Source organism: Myotis nattereri (assembly GCF_964212035.1).
Source record: "Myotis nattereri genome assembly, chromosome: 1".
Lineage (NCBI taxonomy): Eukaryota > Metazoa > Chordata > Mammalia > Chiroptera > Vespertilionidae > Myotis > Myotis nattereri.
In genome coordinates this window covers 26715486-26735073 of record NC_138075.1, presented here as the reverse complement: position 1 = coordinate 26735073, position 19588 = coordinate 26715486, and the positions used below count along the sequence as shown (strand labels likewise).

The 19588-nt window shown below is 48.2% G+C and overlaps 1 protein-coding gene across 1 annotated transcript in view; it reads left to right on the top strand.

The window, feature by feature from the left end:
- The first annotated feature begins 2038 nt into the window (after positions 1-2038).
- The window catches only part of TTC9 (tetratricopeptide repeat domain 9), a 29540-nt gene continuing 11990 nt past the window's right edge, over positions 2039-19588 (top strand). The window contains exon 1 of the mRNA XM_081088001.1: positions 2039-2597. Within this exon, the coding sequence (XP_080944127.1) occupies positions 2192-2597 (406 nt within the window). The 5' untranslated portion in view covers positions 2039-2191. The remainder of the gene's footprint in view (positions 2598-19588) is intronic.

Here is a 19588-nt window from a genome sequence, read left to right as displayed (position 1 = left end):
ATTAGAATGAGGCTTTAAAAGACTGATCACATATAATGTAAAGTAATAAAGAGCAGAGCATTGTATATATTGTCTCATACCATTCATGTTTGTTAAAAGAGGACTTAGTACAAATATAGATGTATAGAAAGCAACCCGTAGGGATTACATCAAAATATTAACAACGAATATATCCGAGTGACAGTGTAAGGTTGGGGGTTTTATCTGCTTCTCTACTTGGCAAATCCTTTAGAGCGGTGCTTCTCACACTCAAATAGGCATAGGCATCACCTGGTGATCTTGTTAAAATGCAGATTCTGGGTCAGTAGGTCTGGGTTTTTAGAGATTCTGCATTGCTAACAGGCCCCTGGGTGGTGCTGATTCTACTTGCCCAAGGCCTACACTCTTGAGTAGTAAGGTTTTGGAGCAGGGGTTCTCAAACTTGTGTGTGCGTCTGAACCAACCAGACGGTTGTGAAAGGACAGGTGCTGGACCCCGCCCTAGAGTTTCAGATTTTAATAGAGCTGGAGCACGACCCTAGAATGTACATTTCTTACAGATTTCCAGGTGACACTGATGCTGCAGGTGTGGAAACCATGCTTTGAAAACCACTGCCATATATATATATATATATATATATATATATATATTCATTCACCATAAAGAAGTGGGGAAGTACTAAAAAAAAAAAAAAAGAAGAAGTCAGCCTTCTCCATTGCTTACAAAATAAAATCCACGCTCTTCATCCAAATGCCTCCATAATTTAACCCAATGTTTTCTCACTACTTCTGTGTAGGCCACTACTGCCCTAAACACACTCGAGATTTCAAGCATCATGATTTCTGCTCTATTTTCTCACTCTGGCTGACATGTCACTTCCTTCTGTTTCCTCATGCCCAAGTTCTACTCCCCACCCCTCAAAGCCCTCCAATGCCATTCCTCCATAAAGTCTGCAGATCCACCACTGCTTAAAGGGCCACCTCTCTCCCCTCCTCCGCGCGGCACGGCACCTTCTGCCCTTCCCTGGTAATATTTACCCACCTTTATCTGGGGGAGTGACTCTCAGGGTGGGCGGGGTCCCCCTCCCCAGGAGACTGGGAGTTAACTTGAGAGCAGGGCAGTCACTGGCCTATCTTCGTCTGCCGCTGGGTCTCAACAAATCCCTGCAGTCGGCCGACGTGCGGGGCTGACCTGAGAATGAATGAAGGAAGAAATGGCCTCCTGCGGAGGGGCGCGGAACTGTCCGGGAAATGGAAGCTAGACCGGCTGCGCGCCAAGCCTGCTGACCGACAGTAACAGGTGTTTTCCATCTCGGTGTCCGTGACTCAGGCGGCACAGCTGCCCGCAGACCACGGTGTGGGCGCACGGCGGCTTCGGGAGCACAACGCCCCGCACGCTGCGTGCGCTGTGCCCTGGGCGCTCCGGCGGCCGCGCGCGGAGACACACCTCGGCTGCACCCGGCTCCGCACAAAGGGCGCTGCCACCTTAAAATGGGCCTGCCTTACCGAAAAGAACGGCTATGGCTTGTGCCTATGCCCCTCACTCCTCGCCGCACCTCTGTTTGTAGTTTCTAAGAAATCTATTGAGGGTGAGTCTGCACGCGTTTCGTCGCTGGCGTCCCCCCTCCCTGCACACCTACACACACACGCACACGCACGCACACACACACTCCTTCCCCCTTTCGTCCCTTTCAGACCCGGCGCGTCTCAGAGGACTGGATTGAATGGGAAAGAGCGGGGCCGTCTTTGTCATTAATCCTCCCCTCTTTCGGGCGAGCCAAGCTTCTTCCGGGTCAGCGACGATCCCCGCCACCCCAATCAGGCCCGCAGCCCCCCATAACGCTAGCCCCAGAGGGCGCGAGGGCCAGGTCCTCACCCCCCGCAGGTTGCGGGAGGGGAGGAGGGCCAGCAGCCGGGCGGGCGGCGCGCGAGTGGGGGAGGGAGGGAGGGAGGAGAGGGAGGGTGGGAGGGGAAGGCAATCCGAGGAGGAGGAGGAGGAGGAGGAGTGGGAGGAGGGGGAGGAGGAGGAGGAGAGCGCAGCTTCCCGCAGCTGGCGAGGAGAATGGGAGTGCGGGACGACAGACCGCCGCGGGGTGTCAAGGCCGCGGCCAAGCTCGCCCGACGCGGGGCAGGCGCCCGCCGCTTTTAAACCCGGGAGGGCGCGGCGGCGGCGGGCTGATCGCGGCGCGCGCGCGGTGCCGGGCGGCGTCCGAATGGAGAGGAAGGGCTCGGCGGCCGGGACCAAAGGGAACCCGAGCCCGCCGGGGGCCGGCGAGGTGCAGCGGCCGCCGCCGCCGCTGTGCGTCCCGGGCGGCGGCGGAGGGGCTCCGGCGCGGGGCCAGGCTGGGGCGGCGGCCGAGCCCGCCGAGTCCATCCGGCGCGCGTACGAGTTCAAGAGCCAAGGCTCGCAGTGCTACAAGGACAAGAAATTCCGCGAAGCCATCGGCAAGTACCACCGGGCGCTGCTGGAGCTGAAGGGGCTGCTGCCCGTCCCCGGGGAGCGGGAGCGGGACTCGCGCGCGGCCTCTCCGGCCGGGGCCCCCAACCCCGGCCGCCTCTCGGAGGAGCAGAGCAGGACGGTGGAAGCCATCGAGATCGACTGCTACAACAGCCTGGCAGGTGAGCCGCGCCGCCCGCGCCGCGCACGCAGCCCCTCCTCCCGGCCTCCCGCCCGCCGCGGGCCCCCATTCCGCGGCCCGGGCCTGGGGTGCAGCGGACCACTGCGGCGCCCCGCGATGCACACTCCCCCGCTGGGACCGTGCTGCTCTGGGAGGAAGAACCTGGGAGGGGGGCGCTTTGGGAAAAGTGTGACTTTTAGCATTATACCTTCCAAAACTCATTGTCATCCCGCGTCCCTTCCCCCGCACCCATCGTAAATCGCGCCTATAAATAACTGGACAGAGACAGAAGGGATCCCAGCTGGCCTGGCGGCGGCTGCTGCTACTATCACTCCCCAGCAGACGTGGGTCCGATGCGGGCAGCAGCGCCAGGGTGGGCCACCCGCGCCCACGATACGCCCAGCGACCCCGCTCTCTCTCGCAGGCACCATTGGCGCCAGAGTTGGCCCTCACTCACCTCCTCCCCAAATAACCGCATCCCTATGGCTGAGGCCCTTCCCCAAGTTCACTTGGCCCCAGTAGCAAAGGCAGTAGCAGCAAAGGGAAGTTTGCCAAGATGCCTTCAACGTCTTGAGCAAAATGGATTCCAAGATGCCACTTTCTTCTCTGGGAGCCCTGCTGGGGCCCGGTTGCCAGGTGAAGAGGGTGGTCTCTAAGGGAGCCTAGTTCCAGGTTGGGCTGGGCTGGGCTACATTCTCACTCTCCTCCCTTCCTCCCGCCTCCTCACTCCATGTAGTGTTGGTCCGCACACCAGCTGGCTGCTAGGTGTGCGGAGAAAGGAAGCCCTTCTACTGGGATGAGAAGGTGAGGTATGCATTCCCCAGTTCACTTCGGGGATTGCGGGCCAACTCAAACATTATCTGACCATGTAACTTTGGCACAGGAAAATTTAAAGTCTCTAAAAATTAGGGAAGAGACTGGGTCTTTCCAGGGCCATCCTCTTAGAAGGTGGGAGATGCTGACAGAAGCAGTGGCCTTACATGTTAGATGCATTCTCTCCTCTTCTCCCTCACCAGTTTGGTGGGATTTTGGCATGGCCCAGCTCCTCTGACCAAACAAAAGTCCATTAACCCTTGAAATTGCCTAAATTAGCTACAGACATTGGAGCTGAGTAGGGCAGGGAGAGGGACTAGGTATGGCTGGGGATGTTGCTGAGGTCCAGGCAGTTGGGGCATGAAAAAATATATATTGATAATCCTGCTCTGTTCCTGAATGCAGATCGGCTGTTCCCTTTGAGGTTTCTAATGCCAGCCTGCCTTCCCATAATGCCATGTCCACTATTATCTTTCATCAGGCAAAACTCAGGCACTTTGAAAATCGTAGTTTACAAACTTAATTAATAGTAATAGCAGCAGCAGTTGTAGAAATGGTGGTGCTGATAGCAGTTCTAGTAAAAACAGCAGCAGATGAAGTAGTAGTACAGCAAAGATGGAATATGTCCATCCCTCATAAGGTACAGCATGATTCCCTGTATTTTCTGTAAGTCTCTGGCATGCTTCTTACTGCCTGGTGAATAGTTAAAGGGCAGAGTGGCTGTGGGTGGAGGAAGAGGCAGTCTGGATCCCTAATGCAGTGATTTCACAGTGGTAATGGAGTCATATTTGGTATTATCCATGGGCATTCTGGGGTTGCCCCTCACCCCATACTTTTGGCTGCTGGCCTGTGGCTAGCACTGCGCATCGCCCAGCCCAGAAGTGGTGGTTAGATTTCCATGGTGAGACCAAAGATGTGTCTGTCCTTGGTCAGGCCAGCCCAGTCAGGGCGTGGTTAAGATCTGGACAGCTCCTCCCCTTCTACCCTTATTCCACATACACTTTGGAAAACTTCAGTGTGTTATGGGTAGGGGTGGAGGTGGAAGAGCTGTCCACTCTGCTGCCTTCTCCAGTTCTTACCACTAATCATTTGTGTGCACTATGCTAGGCCCTCTACATACATTGTCTTTTTAAATCCTTAAAATAACTCAATAAAAGAAATATGAGCATTATTTTGCAGAGAAAAAAAACCTCTGCAGTTCTATAGCCACGTAATTCCAAATCTATGTTCTTGTCATCACACCCTGCTGGACAAAATCAGCATCCTCTAGTCTAGACTCTCTCTCCCTGGAGTCCAGGCTCAGATAGACTCTGGAGCCCTTGCACTCAGAAAATTCTGTTGGGAGCTCTTAGCCCTGATAACCAGGAGAAAGAAATACAGTATCTTGATTCACAGTTCTGACAGGGCTATTTCCAAATATTGACAAGGTTCACATAAAAGAGCAGTCTTGTCAAAGCCAAAATAGGTATCCTGTATAGAAAATTCAGCTGAGAGAAAGGATCCACACAGAAGTCACCTGGAGAAGTAAGAAGCCTGATGGTAGAAGCCTTTGGACAGTGCATAGCATCAGTTACTACTATTGCAGAAATCCTGGCAAACAGAAACGTGTCCTTTCTTGTTGGATTATAAAAGTAATACCTACCTACAAAATGTACTGTCTTTTAGAAAATACCAAAAAGTTTAAGGAAGAAAATAGAAAAGTCCCTTTAACCCCACCACCTAAAGGAATCCATTGTGATATAGTTCCTTCCTCTATTTTTTTTTCTATACATACATGTAAACTGTTTATAAACGAAGGACCTCCGGTATCCTGCTTTTATTTCCACTTACCGTATGTCCGAAGCACTTTACATCTCATTAAAACATGTTCATGAAGATTCTTTTAAATGGTGACATACATTTTTTTAAATGTGTATTTACAGTTATCATTTAATGGAAAGGGGAGGAACGATTATCGCTGTTATACTTCTTAGAGTCAGAGCAGTGCAGTGTGGCCTGTAAGATGTCCTTTCCCTCTTGTGCCTGCCAAAAGGAAGCAGACGGCTACTGCAAGTTTGTTCTGGCAAAAAGGGGAACTGACTTTTCCATCGGGGCTGCAGTGGCAGCTGAGGAGCCCAGCAGGCTCCTGGCGGGAGCAGTCTGAAGGTGTTCTCTCAAGGATCCATCCTCCTCTCCACAGCGGGGAATAGAGGGAGAGGTTTGGGGGTTAGAAGGAATTTGGACTAGCCCAGAAGTACCTGCAGGTATAGGCCGTGTTGCTAGGGTATCACAGCCCTAAACAAAAGGCTGTTGTGAGGCTTCTGGAGGAAACTAGGTTCAGTGGAATCTTGTACTCTGCATGGAAGGCTCCAAGACAATAACAAGGGGGCAGCTAGGAGAAAATCCATTTGGGTGACTTCAAGGGACCACATGAAGGGTGTGCAGGACAATTTGCAAAGTACTCATAGTTGTAGTTTCTTCTGGATTGGCGTTTCTTCTGATTAGTAGGGATCTGGCCAATGGTACAAGATGCCAGGACTTGGTTATTCTATTCTCTAAGAAATTCAAGGAAAGAGATGGGAAGCATCTTGTTCCTTAAGATTTCTAATGTCTTTGAGACAATGGGTAGAAAAGACTTCCTCACTTGCCTGGGGCAGTTTAGGAATCCAGTCTTTACCAAGGCTGCAAAGGAAGCATGTATTGGCCTGTTGATCAACTCCGCTTGACCTTCAACAAAACAGGACTCCCCGGGGCCTTGGAATGTTCTGTGCAGAACTTCTTGAAGGGCAGAGCCTTTTGCTCTACATCTGTTCCTGTGGGACTGCGGTGTCCTCAGCTGGGGTGTGATCAAAAGGTTGCAGCACATAATGACTTTGTTGGTGTTTTCAAATGATGTTTGAGATTGAAATACCAGTGGTGATTGGTGCAGACAGGCCACGGCATTGGATCTAAAGACAAGATGGGAGTCAGCTTAGGCCTCTGTCCATGGCATACACTGTGACTTTGGGTAAGCCCCTACTGTGTCATTTTACCCCCATTTTCCCATCACAGTGGTTCTCAACCTTCCTAATGCTGCGACCTTTTAATATAGTTCCTCATGTTGTGGTGACCCCCAATTTCATTGTTACAAATTGAACATAATTAAAGCATAGTGATTAATCACAAAAACAATATGTAATTATATATGTGTTTTCCGATGGTCTTAGGCGACCCCCGTGAAAGGGTCGTTCGACCCCCAAAGGGGTCGCGACCCACAGGTTGAGAACCACTGATTTAGAGCTATGTTTGGGAGAGATTTTTTTTCAGTTTATTGTACCAAAGGGGAAAATAATCTCCATTGGTCCCAACTGAAGCCCAGAACAGGGTCTAGAGAAGTCACACTGGGAAAAGGCCTTGGGTGGAAACCAGTTTTATCAGTGCTTATGGATATGACTTAAAGCCATGGGACCAGGGCCAGTTACATAATTTGTGGGGCCCAGTGCAGACTGGAATTGTGGTGCTCCTTGTTCAAAAGGCAGGGGAGAGATGTCATTAAAGTTCTTAAAAGGTAAAGCTTTTTTCTTTCTCTCATGCTGTCTCTCTCCCTTGACTTGACGTGGTGTTTTTATTTGCTATTTAATGTCAATATAAGAACATTAAAAATTTAAATTATTGGCATGCAGTTTAATGTTCATCTTTATACTGTGCAATGCCACTTTTAAATGGATATACAAGAGCACGTAACTTGTATATGGAATCATATAAATTACACATTTCACATTTTGTAGCTTATATATGCATATTATTCTTATTAAAACAGTGGAAATGCTGATAAAACAAACTCAGCTGTTTTCATTTCACTTCTTTATATGCATACTTTATGTACACACTTTCTGTCATGCTTGGCTTTCTGTTGAGTAAAAAAAGGAAAAGGAACGGTAGTTTACCCTGGCTCTTTCTTCCTATGTCATCATTTTCAGCCTGAGTGGTTGGCTAATACAGGGAAGTGACATAAGTAGAAAAGGCTATGACAACACTATTGCTTTCTTTCTGCATTTGAAGCAATTTCTGGATTGAATGGAAAGCCTAATTTCTTGGGGCTGTCAGCATCTCTGCTTGCATATAGAGCTAAACCTCTTACCGTGTGCTCGAGTTGGATCCTTCTAAACTGTCATGCATTGTGAATCCATTGGAATTCTGTGCTCATTGGGCATCGTGATTGCTATATGCAAATAGGGCTGCAAAGAATGATGTGCCTATCTCTTTTGCTCATGTTTATGCTCCATCGTCCCATCAGACTTCACTTACAAAACACAATTTCAAAGATAAAGTTATTAAGAATTTTAACAAGGCAACAGCAGAGCATTAAGTCAAATACAGGGCCCTTCTGTGTATGAGTCTTATGTGACTATATAAGTCGCCCACCCTTGAAGGGGCACTAGATGACTAGGTGGATGCAACTAAAGTGGGCACAATTAGATACAGACTTTGAGGCAGACAAAGGGTGTTTAATAGAAATTGTTGTGGAACCAACGAACCAAGCAAAAAGATAGATGAATTACAAATGCAAGAACTCAGTGGTAAAAAGGGGGTCAAGAGCTAGAGACAAGAGGTAACCTGGTAGCCAGAAGATGAGTTGTTGGGGTAAGAATTGGTCAAAGGAAGAGGAAAGAAGGGCTTTATGCTAAGATGCTCAGGCAATATCTTGCCATCTGGATGGGAGAACCTGACTGGCCAAATCACTGTTAACCTGAAGCTGGTTGTTGGGCAGCACCTTGACCAATAAATCTTTAAGACTGTGAATGTAGCTTCTAAGACCATCTTTCAAAAAAGGATGTGAGAATTGAAACTTGTAGAATGCTTTCAAGGAAAGAACATTCTGAATGTAGACTTCGGGCAGAGTTTCTAAAGTGGATTCTGAAGCTCCTTGGTTTACATCCAAGGGAAATGAAAACTCGTTAGGACATAATGAAGTCAGAGTTTCTGTAGCCAAATACATGGGAGTGCCCCATCCAAGACAAGGGGATTCGGCAGCAGCACAGACAGGAAGGCCAAGATGATCTCTCCTTCCAGCTGTTTTCTTTCACCGCCAGGCTATGCCTACTCCATGCAAATAGGATGAAAACCAAATGTTTCAACAAACCAACCAGCAATTTCCTAATTAACATAGAGGAAGTATAACTTGATGAACTGGGACTTGAACTACAAGTTCTGGATCTAATATGCTGGGTGCCTTGACATTTAACCTTTTGGGCCATGGTTTTCTGATTTATAAAAAACCTAGGGTTGGATTCCAGGTTCTCAAGGGTCCTTTCCGGCTCTTAAAAGAAAATTTCTCTCTAGATGTGAAGGCAGTCTGGCAGCGACATCTGTCACCCTGTTGATCACCAGGGTTGATTAGGCTGATCTGGGTGTCACCCTCCTCACTGCTCACTCCATGTACATCCCTCCTGACACTACACACTAGGTCAAAGAGGAAGACCTTCCCAACTAGAGGAGGATCGCTGTTCAGTCAAGGGTATACAAGTAGCCGCACTCTCCTGCTAGAACCTCCAAACAAGCTCTCAGGGTCCATTTGTAGAACATGCGGTAGTCAAACTTCCAAGGCTCCAGACACATCCACATGAGGCACTGCCTGTGGCTGTCTGCCATTCTTTATGAACATTGTGGCCCTTAACACAGAAAGGGGTAGTTCTGTGTGTGCAATATAGACCAGTCTCCAAAATCAGTTATTACATGGAAAGGCAGAAATACAGAACAGCATTTACTAGTAATATGATTCACTTGTGTAAAAATAAATAAATAAATAAATAAATAAATAAATAAATAAATAAATAGCATAAACTAGCATAAGAATATATGATAGTATAGTGTTTGCATTCAAGATTATCTGAGCAGTCCCCTCGGCAGTCCCCTGGATCTGTCTCTTGCTTCAACAGTGTTTGGATGGAACAGGGACACTCCTTCTGCCAGCTTCCTACCACCCTCCAACCTCTTTTCCAGTCACCACCTTTAGAACCTTCTCAACCATCCTCAGCCTCTGAGACCAGCCAACACTATTTTTTTTTTTTTTAGTTTAACTCCTTATTGCCAACCATGAGCTCCCAAATTTGTCAGAATTATTCCACTGGGGTGGAGGCTGAGGTCAGCCATCTGGTAAACCTGCCTCTGTGAGCCTCCTGTACCTACCTTTCTCGGGGTTTCTATTTCCACTGTGGCGATGTGGCTCTGAAGGGCCTGGACCACCTCATCCTCAAGAAGGCAGAGAAGCCCGAGGGCACCAAGAGTCTCTTAAGGATGCAAAACCAGCTCTGTGTCCACATTCTCTTTTAGGACGAGCTGAAGCCTTCCCAAGGTGAGTGGGGGCAAAACCCAGGAAAGCTGCTGTGGTCCTGGAGAAGAGCCTGACCCAGGCCCTTTTGGATCTAGATGCCCTGGGTTCTATCCTCACAGACCCTCATCTCCTGACTTCCTGGAGAACCACTTCCTGGGTGAGGAGGTGAAACCTATCACTAAGATGGGCGACACCTGACTCAACTCGGCAGGCTGGCGGGCCTCACCTGGGCTGGGCCAGTATCTCTTGGAAAGGCTCACCCTCAAGCAAGACTAGGAGCCTTTGGAGCCCAGACGCCTTTGAGTGGCCCCTCTGCATCCCCCTGGTGTCTGGCTTCTGCCTGAGCTTCTCCCTGCAACCTTTTAACCACCCTAGAGCCTTCCCCCATGCCTTGGACCAAATGGGAACAATAGAGATTTTGCAGCAAGAAAAAAAAAATCTGAAATCATACAAGTGAAGCTGTTAACTGAACTTGAAAAAGGGATGGGGCAGAAGAGTTGCAGACAGAGACTAACTTTTTTATTATTCAGATTTTATTGTTTTTAGAGTATTTTAAGATTCACAACAAAATTGAGGAGAAGGCACAGATATTTTCTCCCTGCCCCCACACAGGCATAGCCTCCCCCATTATCAACATTCCCCACCAGAGTGGTACATTTGTTACAATTGATGACCCTACGTTGCCAAGTCGTAATCACTCAAGTCCAAGGTTAAACGTTCGGGTTTGCTTGTGTGTTGTACGTTCTCTGGGCATAGACAATACTAGTATATGACATGTATCCATCACTGTGGTATTATAGAGTGTTTTCACTGCCCTAAAACTCTCTGTGCTCCGTCTCTTCATCCTGTATCTCCCGCTCCTAACCCCTGGCAAACACTGACTTTTCTTTTTACTGTTCTCCCTGGTTTTGCCTTTTCCAGAATGTCATGTAGTTGGAATCATACAGTGTGTAGCCTTTTCAGATTTGCTTCTTTCATTTAGTTAACATACATTTAAGGTTTCTCCATGTCTTTTTTAACTTTTTATTTAAATTTTTCTCTAGTGGTTGACTTTCCTAACTATATGCAGAATTGCTTTTATGTTTTAAGAAAAACGATGACAGAATCATCTGTGTAGAGAAATCATAGTTTTGCTTTCTTTTTATTTTCCTGAAGAAAGCCTACCTTATAAACATAACTTTTAATGCCTTTCTGGATATTACCTATGCCTTGCCTGTGCTTGTCTGATAGTAATGCCAAAGATGTCAAGCGAAATGATCCCAAATTTCCTCTTAATAGCCCATAGTAGGACACATTCCCCTTTCTCCAGTGGCCACCACGCCAGCCCACACACAGGGCTAGATCCTGGCAGCATGGTACCCCCCACCCCCTTGGAGGGGGGTGCCCTTCTGGACTCAGTAGCATGCTAGTGACAGTTTGAATCTGCTGGTGAGTCAGGGAAGAGAGTTGGGTCAGAGCTTGTGATATAACTTGTCCCGATCATGAGCGATGTACCTCTGGTGTTAATGAAGGGACGGTGTGGGTGCTCAATGGCCAAGATTCTTGTAAGCCCCTGAGCCCAGTGATGGCTCAGGCACAGCAGCCTGAGAGCATCGGAGGGAAACTCACTCATTTGTAGTCTTTTCTGGCTCTTCAGAGGCCAAATTTAAATCCTTTCTCCTCAAAACGTGGCATGGGCAGTGGGAACCAGGGGTCTGGCGGGATCCTGCTGCTACCTTGCTCTGTGACTTTGGACAAGTCACACAGCTCTGCCTTCAGGTTCCCCTTACTTAAACAGTGCAGGTCAGATACCCTCCAGGTCTCCTGTTAGAAGAGTTAAACGTCTAGTGTTTTGAAGGCCCTCAACCCCCTACCCCCTTGGCCCGTCCTCTCTGGTAACAGCCGGATTTGGTAAGGAAACCGGAAGCAAGCTCTCCTTTATTCCAGTTTACTGGTATCTGCTGATGAATAATCATTAAACGATCTCAACTAAGATTTCTAAGGCCGCCCTTGCAAATTGGGGGATAGACCAAAATAAGGCCGCAGCCTCCCGGGTACATCTCTGGGAGGTACCAGGGTAGGGGTTGGGAACCTATGTACAATATTATCTGGGTCCCAGAATCTAAACTGATGGCACCAAATGTTACCTATTACTGCTATATGTTCCCAGATTGTTCCAAAATTCAGACTTCGATTGTGGGCAGGCAGTCATTCACCATCAGAAACCTGCCAATACTGGCTACATTAGACCAAGACATCCTAATGGCAAGAAAAAAAAAAAAAGCTTTTAAGAAATGGACTGGCAGGACCAAGAGTTTCCGTGAACAGTTTGGCTCAGGGATAGCGTCTCAGAGTTGCCACCCTTGGCCCAAGGCCGGAGATCCCTGAGGAGTGAGCATTTGGGGATGTGATTCTGGGCCTATTGCTCAGGCTGAGTCCGAACTGAGCTCCTTTCTCGAATGGACCTGCACCCCCAGGTTGTGGAGGCCCCTGGGCCTTGGGAACCTGTGAGGACTCTTCCCAGACCTCGATATAAGGGCAGGACTGTATCCCTGTGTGTGCCAGTGAGGGCGGGAAGGAGGAGAGAGGATCCAGAGGAACTGGCAGGCAGCAGAACTAGATCCCAGGACACCTGCAGGGCACATGGCCCAATGGAAAAGAACTTCACTTAGCATAAGAGGATCTGGGTTTGAATCCTGACTTCCCACCAACTCCTCCGTTAACCTTGCACAGGTTCCCACCATACACAGGTCTGTTTCCATTACAACATGGAAGTAATAATATGTACCACACAGGATTGTGATGGTGAGTAAAATTAAATGATTCAGGTACACATGCCTAGCACAGTGCCCAGCCTATAACAGGTGCTTAATACATGATGGTTATACATAAATGTAACTCCTACCCCAGTAGGTACTAAAGCAGGAAAGTATGTGAGAGGGGAGGAAAAAATGACCTAGCAAAGGAAGCTGTGGGGGACTATGGGAAGCAAGTGAGTGGGTCAGGGAAGTTTTACCTCCCTGAGTGGCTGCAGGATAGGGGAAGGTGAGCAAGGTGTGAACCAACAGCTTTCAGTGTGGTATTTCCTATCTAGTGCATTCTTGGGCCTAACGAGGGTGGGGGGCATGGGGATGGGTAGAAGATGGATGGGTAGAGGGTGCTGAACGAACAAGTGATCCACCAGGCTTCCTCTGCAGGGCAGCTGAGCTCCAGAAGAACCAAGGGCTCCTGGGCCAGGGAGGCTGTGCCTACTTCCAGCTTCTCAGCATATAGGCCGGTCCAGGAAACCCTTAGAAACTGCTGGGTCTCTGGCCTGAGACTGTGCCAGCGAATATGCCTCAGTTCGACAGCATCTGCTCTCTGCCACTCCCGTACTCTGCCCCAGGGTTTCTGACCCTTTCTTTGAACTGAACTAGCAACGCAAGAACCTCGGGCTCTCCCACAAGTCAGACCAGTTCAGAGACTGAGAGCAGAGAGTGAGGAGTTGCCAGGAAGAGAAGATCCAGGCTCTGATCAGTCAGTTCTTGGGGCGCTTCACAAGCAAGAAGCTTCCTGGTGGGGAGGGGAGATGGAGGAAGTCAAGGCCTGGGAGAGAGGGAGACAGGAGGAGAGGCTGCAAGGCTGGCAGCCTCGTGTCTGCTCTGCCTGCTCCGTACGCCTCATGCTTGTGCCAGCTTCTGGAGCCCCTTCTTTTTTTTTAAATTTCTTTATTGGTTAAGGTATTACAAATGTGTCCTCATTCCCCCCTTTAACTCCCAGCCTCCCCCTGTACCCCCACTCATGCACTCATCCCCCTGTTGTCCGTGTCCATTGGTTTGGCTTATATGCATGCATACAAGTCCTTTGGTTAATCTCTTCCCCTTACCCCCACCCTCCCCTACTTTCCCTCTGGGGACTGGTAGTCTGATCACTGTCTCTGTTCATCAGTCTATGTTGTATTATGCTAAGTGAAGTTAGCCAGTCAGAGAAAGATAAATACCACATGATCTCACTCATTTGTGGATTATAGAGAACAACATAGACTGGAGCCCCTTCTTGATGTCGAACCAGGAAAAGTGCACGTGAAATCACTAACAAGTGTGCGCCTTGGGCCCTCCTTTTAGTCCCGCCTCCAGGCGCTCCTCCACCAGACTGCCCAGCAGTGCCCTCTCCGGCCTGGGTTCCCCCAGGCGGTGCCCCATGAGCAGGCAGTGCTTTCTGCGCTGGAAAGCAGAAGCCTCTCCCGCACCTCTCCTCCCTGCTGTCTTCGAAGACACTATGGGCAGGGGTGATACATAAAAATAGCTTTCTAATTACAAAAGGCAAACATCGTCACCGCAGAAGATAACTGAAAATAAATGGCATTCAAATCAGAAAATAAAACTCAACTTGTCACCCGCCCACCCCAAGATGCCCACTCTTTCCTGTTTGGGTTTATTTCCCTCCAGTCTCCCCCTCTGTGTGTGTGTAACATGTCTATGTCACCCAAACATCAGCCAGCCCACTTGGAGGTCACCCTCTCTCCAGCTTATTTATAAAAGCAGGGGTTTGCCCAGCCGGTGTCCATCAGTGGTTGAGCATTCACCTATGAACCAGGAGGTCACAGTTCGATTCCCAGTCGGGGCACATGCCTGTATTGCAGGCTTGATCCCTAGTGTGGGGAGTGCAGGAGGCAGCTGATCAATAATTCTCTTTCATCATTGATGTTTCTATCTCTTTCTACCTCTCCCTTCCTCTCTGAAATCAATGAAAAAATAAAAATAATAAAAAAGGAATTGTCCTTATCAAGTTAAAATAACATTATCCTATATAATAAAAGGCCAGCAACTGTAATGGCGGAATGACCGATCGACTAGTCGCTATGAGGAGCTGTGACCACCTCTCGGTCCCTCCCCCAAGCCCGCAGGCTCTGATCGCTGGATGGCCAACAGGGAACCATGGGGAACTGGGTGGGTGGCAGCAGGGCAGGACTGGGGACTGACAAGAGGTCCCTCCCCCCAGTCTGCAGGCTCAGATCGATCGCCCAGCCTACGGGGAGCTGGGGTGGGTATAGGCGGTAGAGCGGGACTGGGGACTGGCAAGCGGGTGGAAGATGGCCCTGATCACAGGCGAGGCCTAGGGACCCTACCCGTGCACAATTTCGTGTGCTGGGCCTCTAGTATATATAAAAAAGCAGGGGTTTGCCTCACATGTGCTGGGGCTGAGAACTCCATCTCCTTTTCTTCCTCAGCCCCCACAGGATGCTGCCGTCTACCTGGGGGTCAACCAAGGGCCAGTTCTGCTTCCCCTCATTGCCTCTTCCCTTTCACATCCCTTGGTGCCACATCGGGCTATAGTCACACTAGTTTTACTGAAGGTTACAGGACACAGAAGGAGTTTCCATCTCAGAAATGGAATATTCAAAATTCTTTTTCCTAAAACTCATTTGACCATCAGGCTACCAGGAATTTCTTATTGCCTTCTCACCTTGTGTGGCAGGTTCCAACTCCCTACCGAGCTTCTCAGACGTTCCCCCCTCCAGCCCCTCTCCACATCCAAGGTTCTCCTACTCTCAGATTCCTGTCATTTCCTATGCAGAGCAATTTGACCATCTTTGCATCTCAAATCTTCACTTCCTCATGAAGCAGTTGATGAGGGTATTCTAAAAATAAGGTAATTTCTTCCCTAAGAAGCATTCTGATGCCCACTGTTAAAATTCTAGACACACACACACACACACACACACACACACACACACACACACATTTTCCACAAGATTCCATTCTACTGCACAAACTTTTACAACCTTTATTTTTTTCCACCAAGAATTCCCATGGGAAACGTTTTTTCAGTGTCATTATGTATTTTTCTATGGCATGATTTTAATGTCTGTGTCATGTTCCATTATACCAACGTCCTGTTATTTATTTAGGCAGTTTCCTGCTGATGGATATGTAGGTGGTTTCCAACACCTTGCTCTGCACACACAGGGCTGCCACAGAGAAACCACAGAAGTGCTCTTTCTGCTACACACATGCCTGTGAACTAACTTCTCCCCACATAAACTGGTGGCATGATGGTTGCTCCGGTGTCATGGAGGGGTGGTGGGAGAGGCCATGGAACAGGAGGGATGTTGCTGGGGTCACAGAGAAATGGCGGGAGAGGTGATAAGGACACGGGAGGCATTCTTTAAAGTCCAGAAAGAGAACAGGATGGAATTTTGGCTTCTGAGATTCCCCCCTCACCCATCCTGGCTCAGAATTCCTGCCGAAGGGCATGACATGTGTCCTTGGCCAGAGCCAACAAGGAAAAGATCATGTCAGGCAATGGATTTCTTCTGAATTATTTCTGGGCATATACTCATTATTACATTTCAAATGGCCCAGCTGGTCCCGTTAAAGTCCCACTGCCAACCCAAGAAAGGGGTGTTAAAGAAGACTCCAACAAAAATAACCCCGCCTGCCTTCTCCCTACTACTCCCATCCCTCTCTATGTATACTGCATTGAGATCAAGAGTGAGAGGGGCCACGGATGGGATAACTTGTATGGATGCTCCATAGCACCGGGTTTATGTCTTCCCTCATGAACACTGGCATGTGACAGGCACCAAAAAACTGAGCTGACTTCAGGCTTTGGCATTACAACTCTATTGAGCAGATTCCAATATTTCTTAAAGGACTATCAACATAAGCCTTCTGCCTATAAGATTTTTAGACTGGCTTTTCTTTTCTTTTTTTTTTAAAATATATTTTATTGATTTTTTACAGAGAGGAAGGGAGAGGGATACAGAGTTAGAAACATCGATGAGAGAGAAACATCAATCAGCTGCCACCTGCACACCTCCTACTGGGGATGTGCCCACAACCCAGGTACATGCCCTTGACCGGAATCGAACCTGGGACCTTTCAGTCCGCAGGCCGACGCTCTAACCACTGAGCCAAACCGGTTTCGGCTAGACTGGCTTTTCACCTTAGCTCTTCTACCTGCCACTTTGACAGCAGTACTGGCCAACAAAGGGTGCATAAGACTATAAAGTCGTTGATGATATCAACACCTTCTGAATGCTTTCCCTTTTCCTCCTAAAGCTCTGAGCACAGGCCATGATGAATGCATCCTTATTGAACACCTTTACTAAGAGCCTCTGCCCAGGATTGTGTGGAGATGGTGAGAGGGGTGCAGCAGCCCTTGTTTGAGCAGTCCTGGAATGCTGGGACGGGGGAGAGGGGGGGTCCAAAGGAAGAATTCAAAGGGTCAGAAAACAAAGAGCAACTTGGGAATGGTGAAAAGCAGAGATCCCCAAGGACAGTGTTGCTAAAACAGGGAAAACAAAAGAAACACTTGGCAGTGTTTGCATCAATCAAATGCAAGCTGTGCTAGATTGGGGGGAAAAAATAGGTCAGAAATGAAAGTGTGTGGCATTGGAGGGGAGTCAGCCCACTAGGTAAAGCTGAAGGACTCCTGGTAGAGGGTGCAGCCACTGCAGCAGTGGGAGGAGTCTTTACCTGGGCACCAGGCAGGGCAGGTAAAGCGTGAACAAGGACACTCCCATCCTACTTTTGTCGTAGCTTCTCAGGGCCTTCGGCTTGGAAGAGGCCTTTAGAGATCAGCGTGTCCAGGTTTCCACTCTTTACCACCAGCTCTGCAGGAGTGGAATCAACATGGGACTTGGGCTGAGACAACCCTGGCTCTTTCCCTACAAGTCAAATGGCCTCAGCAAGTCCCTTCACTTCCCCTGGAAGCTTCTGGAAGCAGGGCTGAAAGTACCTATTTCCCAGAGTCACTGTGAGGGTCAATGAGTTATATAAGACCATACAGATGTTAGGTATTGCTACTTACTGCGCATACAATATGTGCAAATCACTACGACGTGGTTTTGCTGTGAGTGGACTTAGAGATGCCCTACCTACGGATGCTTGCTGGAAGGGCGAAGGAGACACGGTCCATTAATGACTGCAGGGATGGGCATCTCCTGAGCCTAGCCTGTGGCTGTGAAAAGTAATTTTTCCCTTGGGAAAACAAAAGGGTCAGTTGGATGATCATACCTGTAGATTTGACCACGTCAGAAAAAGACTCCCCATCATGTTGTGTGAAAGCATTACTATTAGGTGGTGGTCGGGTATGTGTATGCATGATATAATCCATAGGTAATAGAAAAATAATAACTTCTCAGCAAGTTAGAAATGGAGGGAAAGTACCTAATCTTGATAAAGAGCATCTACCAAAATACTTAATGGTAAGAGACTAAATTCTTGCCCTTCTGACCCAGGAATTGCACTCTTGGGCATTTATCCCAGAGAAATGAAAGCTGTCTGTGAGTGTTCATAGAAACATAGTCATAATAACCCCAAACAGCCCAAATGTCCTTCATCATATGAATGGTCAAATAAACTATGGTCCATCCATACCATGGAATACTACTCCTCAATAAAAAGGAATGAACAATGGATCCATGCAACAACTTGGATGTATCTCAAGCGGAGTATGCTGAGTGAAGAAGAAAGAAAAAATAAGTTCCAAAAGACTTCATACTGTGTGATTCCATTTATATAACACTTTGAGATGTTAATTTTAGGGGTGGAGGACAGATTTGTGGTTGTCAGGGGTTAAAGAGGAGATAGGCCCTGACCGGTTTGGCTCAGTGGATAGAGCGTTGGCCTGTGGACTGAAGGGTCCCAGGTTCGATTCTGGTCAAGGGCATGTACCCTGGTTGCGGGCACATACCCGGTGGGGAGTGTGCAGGAGGCAACTGATTGATGTTTCTCTCTCATGGATGTTTCTAACTCTCTATCCCTCTCCCTTCCTCTCTGTAAAAAATCAATGAAAGTATATTTTTTAAAAAAAGAGGTGGGATACAGGAAAGACATGGATGTAGTTATAAAAGGGCACCAGGAGGGATCCTATGGTGATGGAACTGTTCTGTAACTTAACTTTGGAGGCAGAGGAACCTACATATGTGACAAAATGAAACTAAACACATGCACACTCGCGTTCAAGTGAAGCTAGGGAAATCTGAATGAGATCTGTGGATCGTATCAGGGTCAATAGTATAGTTGATATATTGTACTACGGTTTCATAAGATGATACCATTGGGAGAAAACCAAGTAAAAGGTACATGGGGGATCTCTCTGTGTTATTTCCTACAACTGTATGTGAAGCTACAACTACCTCGATTAAAAAAAATTTCAATTAAAAATAATGTTGTGGGGGTTAGTTTGCAAGCACCAGGTAGGTTAGGAGCTGTCTCAGGAAGAAACCAGAGATGTGTCGTGTCAGCTGTATTAGGATAACAGTAGACTCTCAATGAAACCGGAGATCGTGGTGGTTTTAGAACTTAAAAAAAAAGTGTTGGTGGACACTCTGCACTTGGTTTCTCTTTGAATGCAGAGAAACAAGTGGGGTAGAGGGTTCTGGAACATTCTCTAGGAAACTTCCAGATGAGAAGTATACAGATAAAGTGAGCACAGTTTGGCACCATCAGGTCTTACACGTAAGCATCACAAGAATCAGAACTCAGAGCTCAAATCTACGTGATGAAGGAACTGAGTTAATATTCACTACAGCAGTGGTTCTCAACCTTCCCAATGCCGCGGCCCTTTAGTACAGTTCCTCATGTTGTGGTGACCCCCAGTTTCATTGTTACAAATGGAACATAATTAAAGCATAGTGATTAATCACAAAAACAATATGTAATTATATATGTGTTTTCCGATGGTCTTAGGCAACCCCTGTGAAAGGGTCGTTCGACCCCCAAAGGGGTCGCGACCCACAGGTTGAGAACCGCTGCGCTACAGGCAGTTGAACATCCTAGGAGGGCAGTGTGCGTGATGCTTGAGCACAGCCTTAGGTGCCAGAAGGCTTGGTCTCAAATCCTAGCCCTGACTCTTACTAGCTTTGTGATCTTGGGCAAGTGACTACACTTCCCTGGGCCTCAGTCTTTTTCCACCTGGAA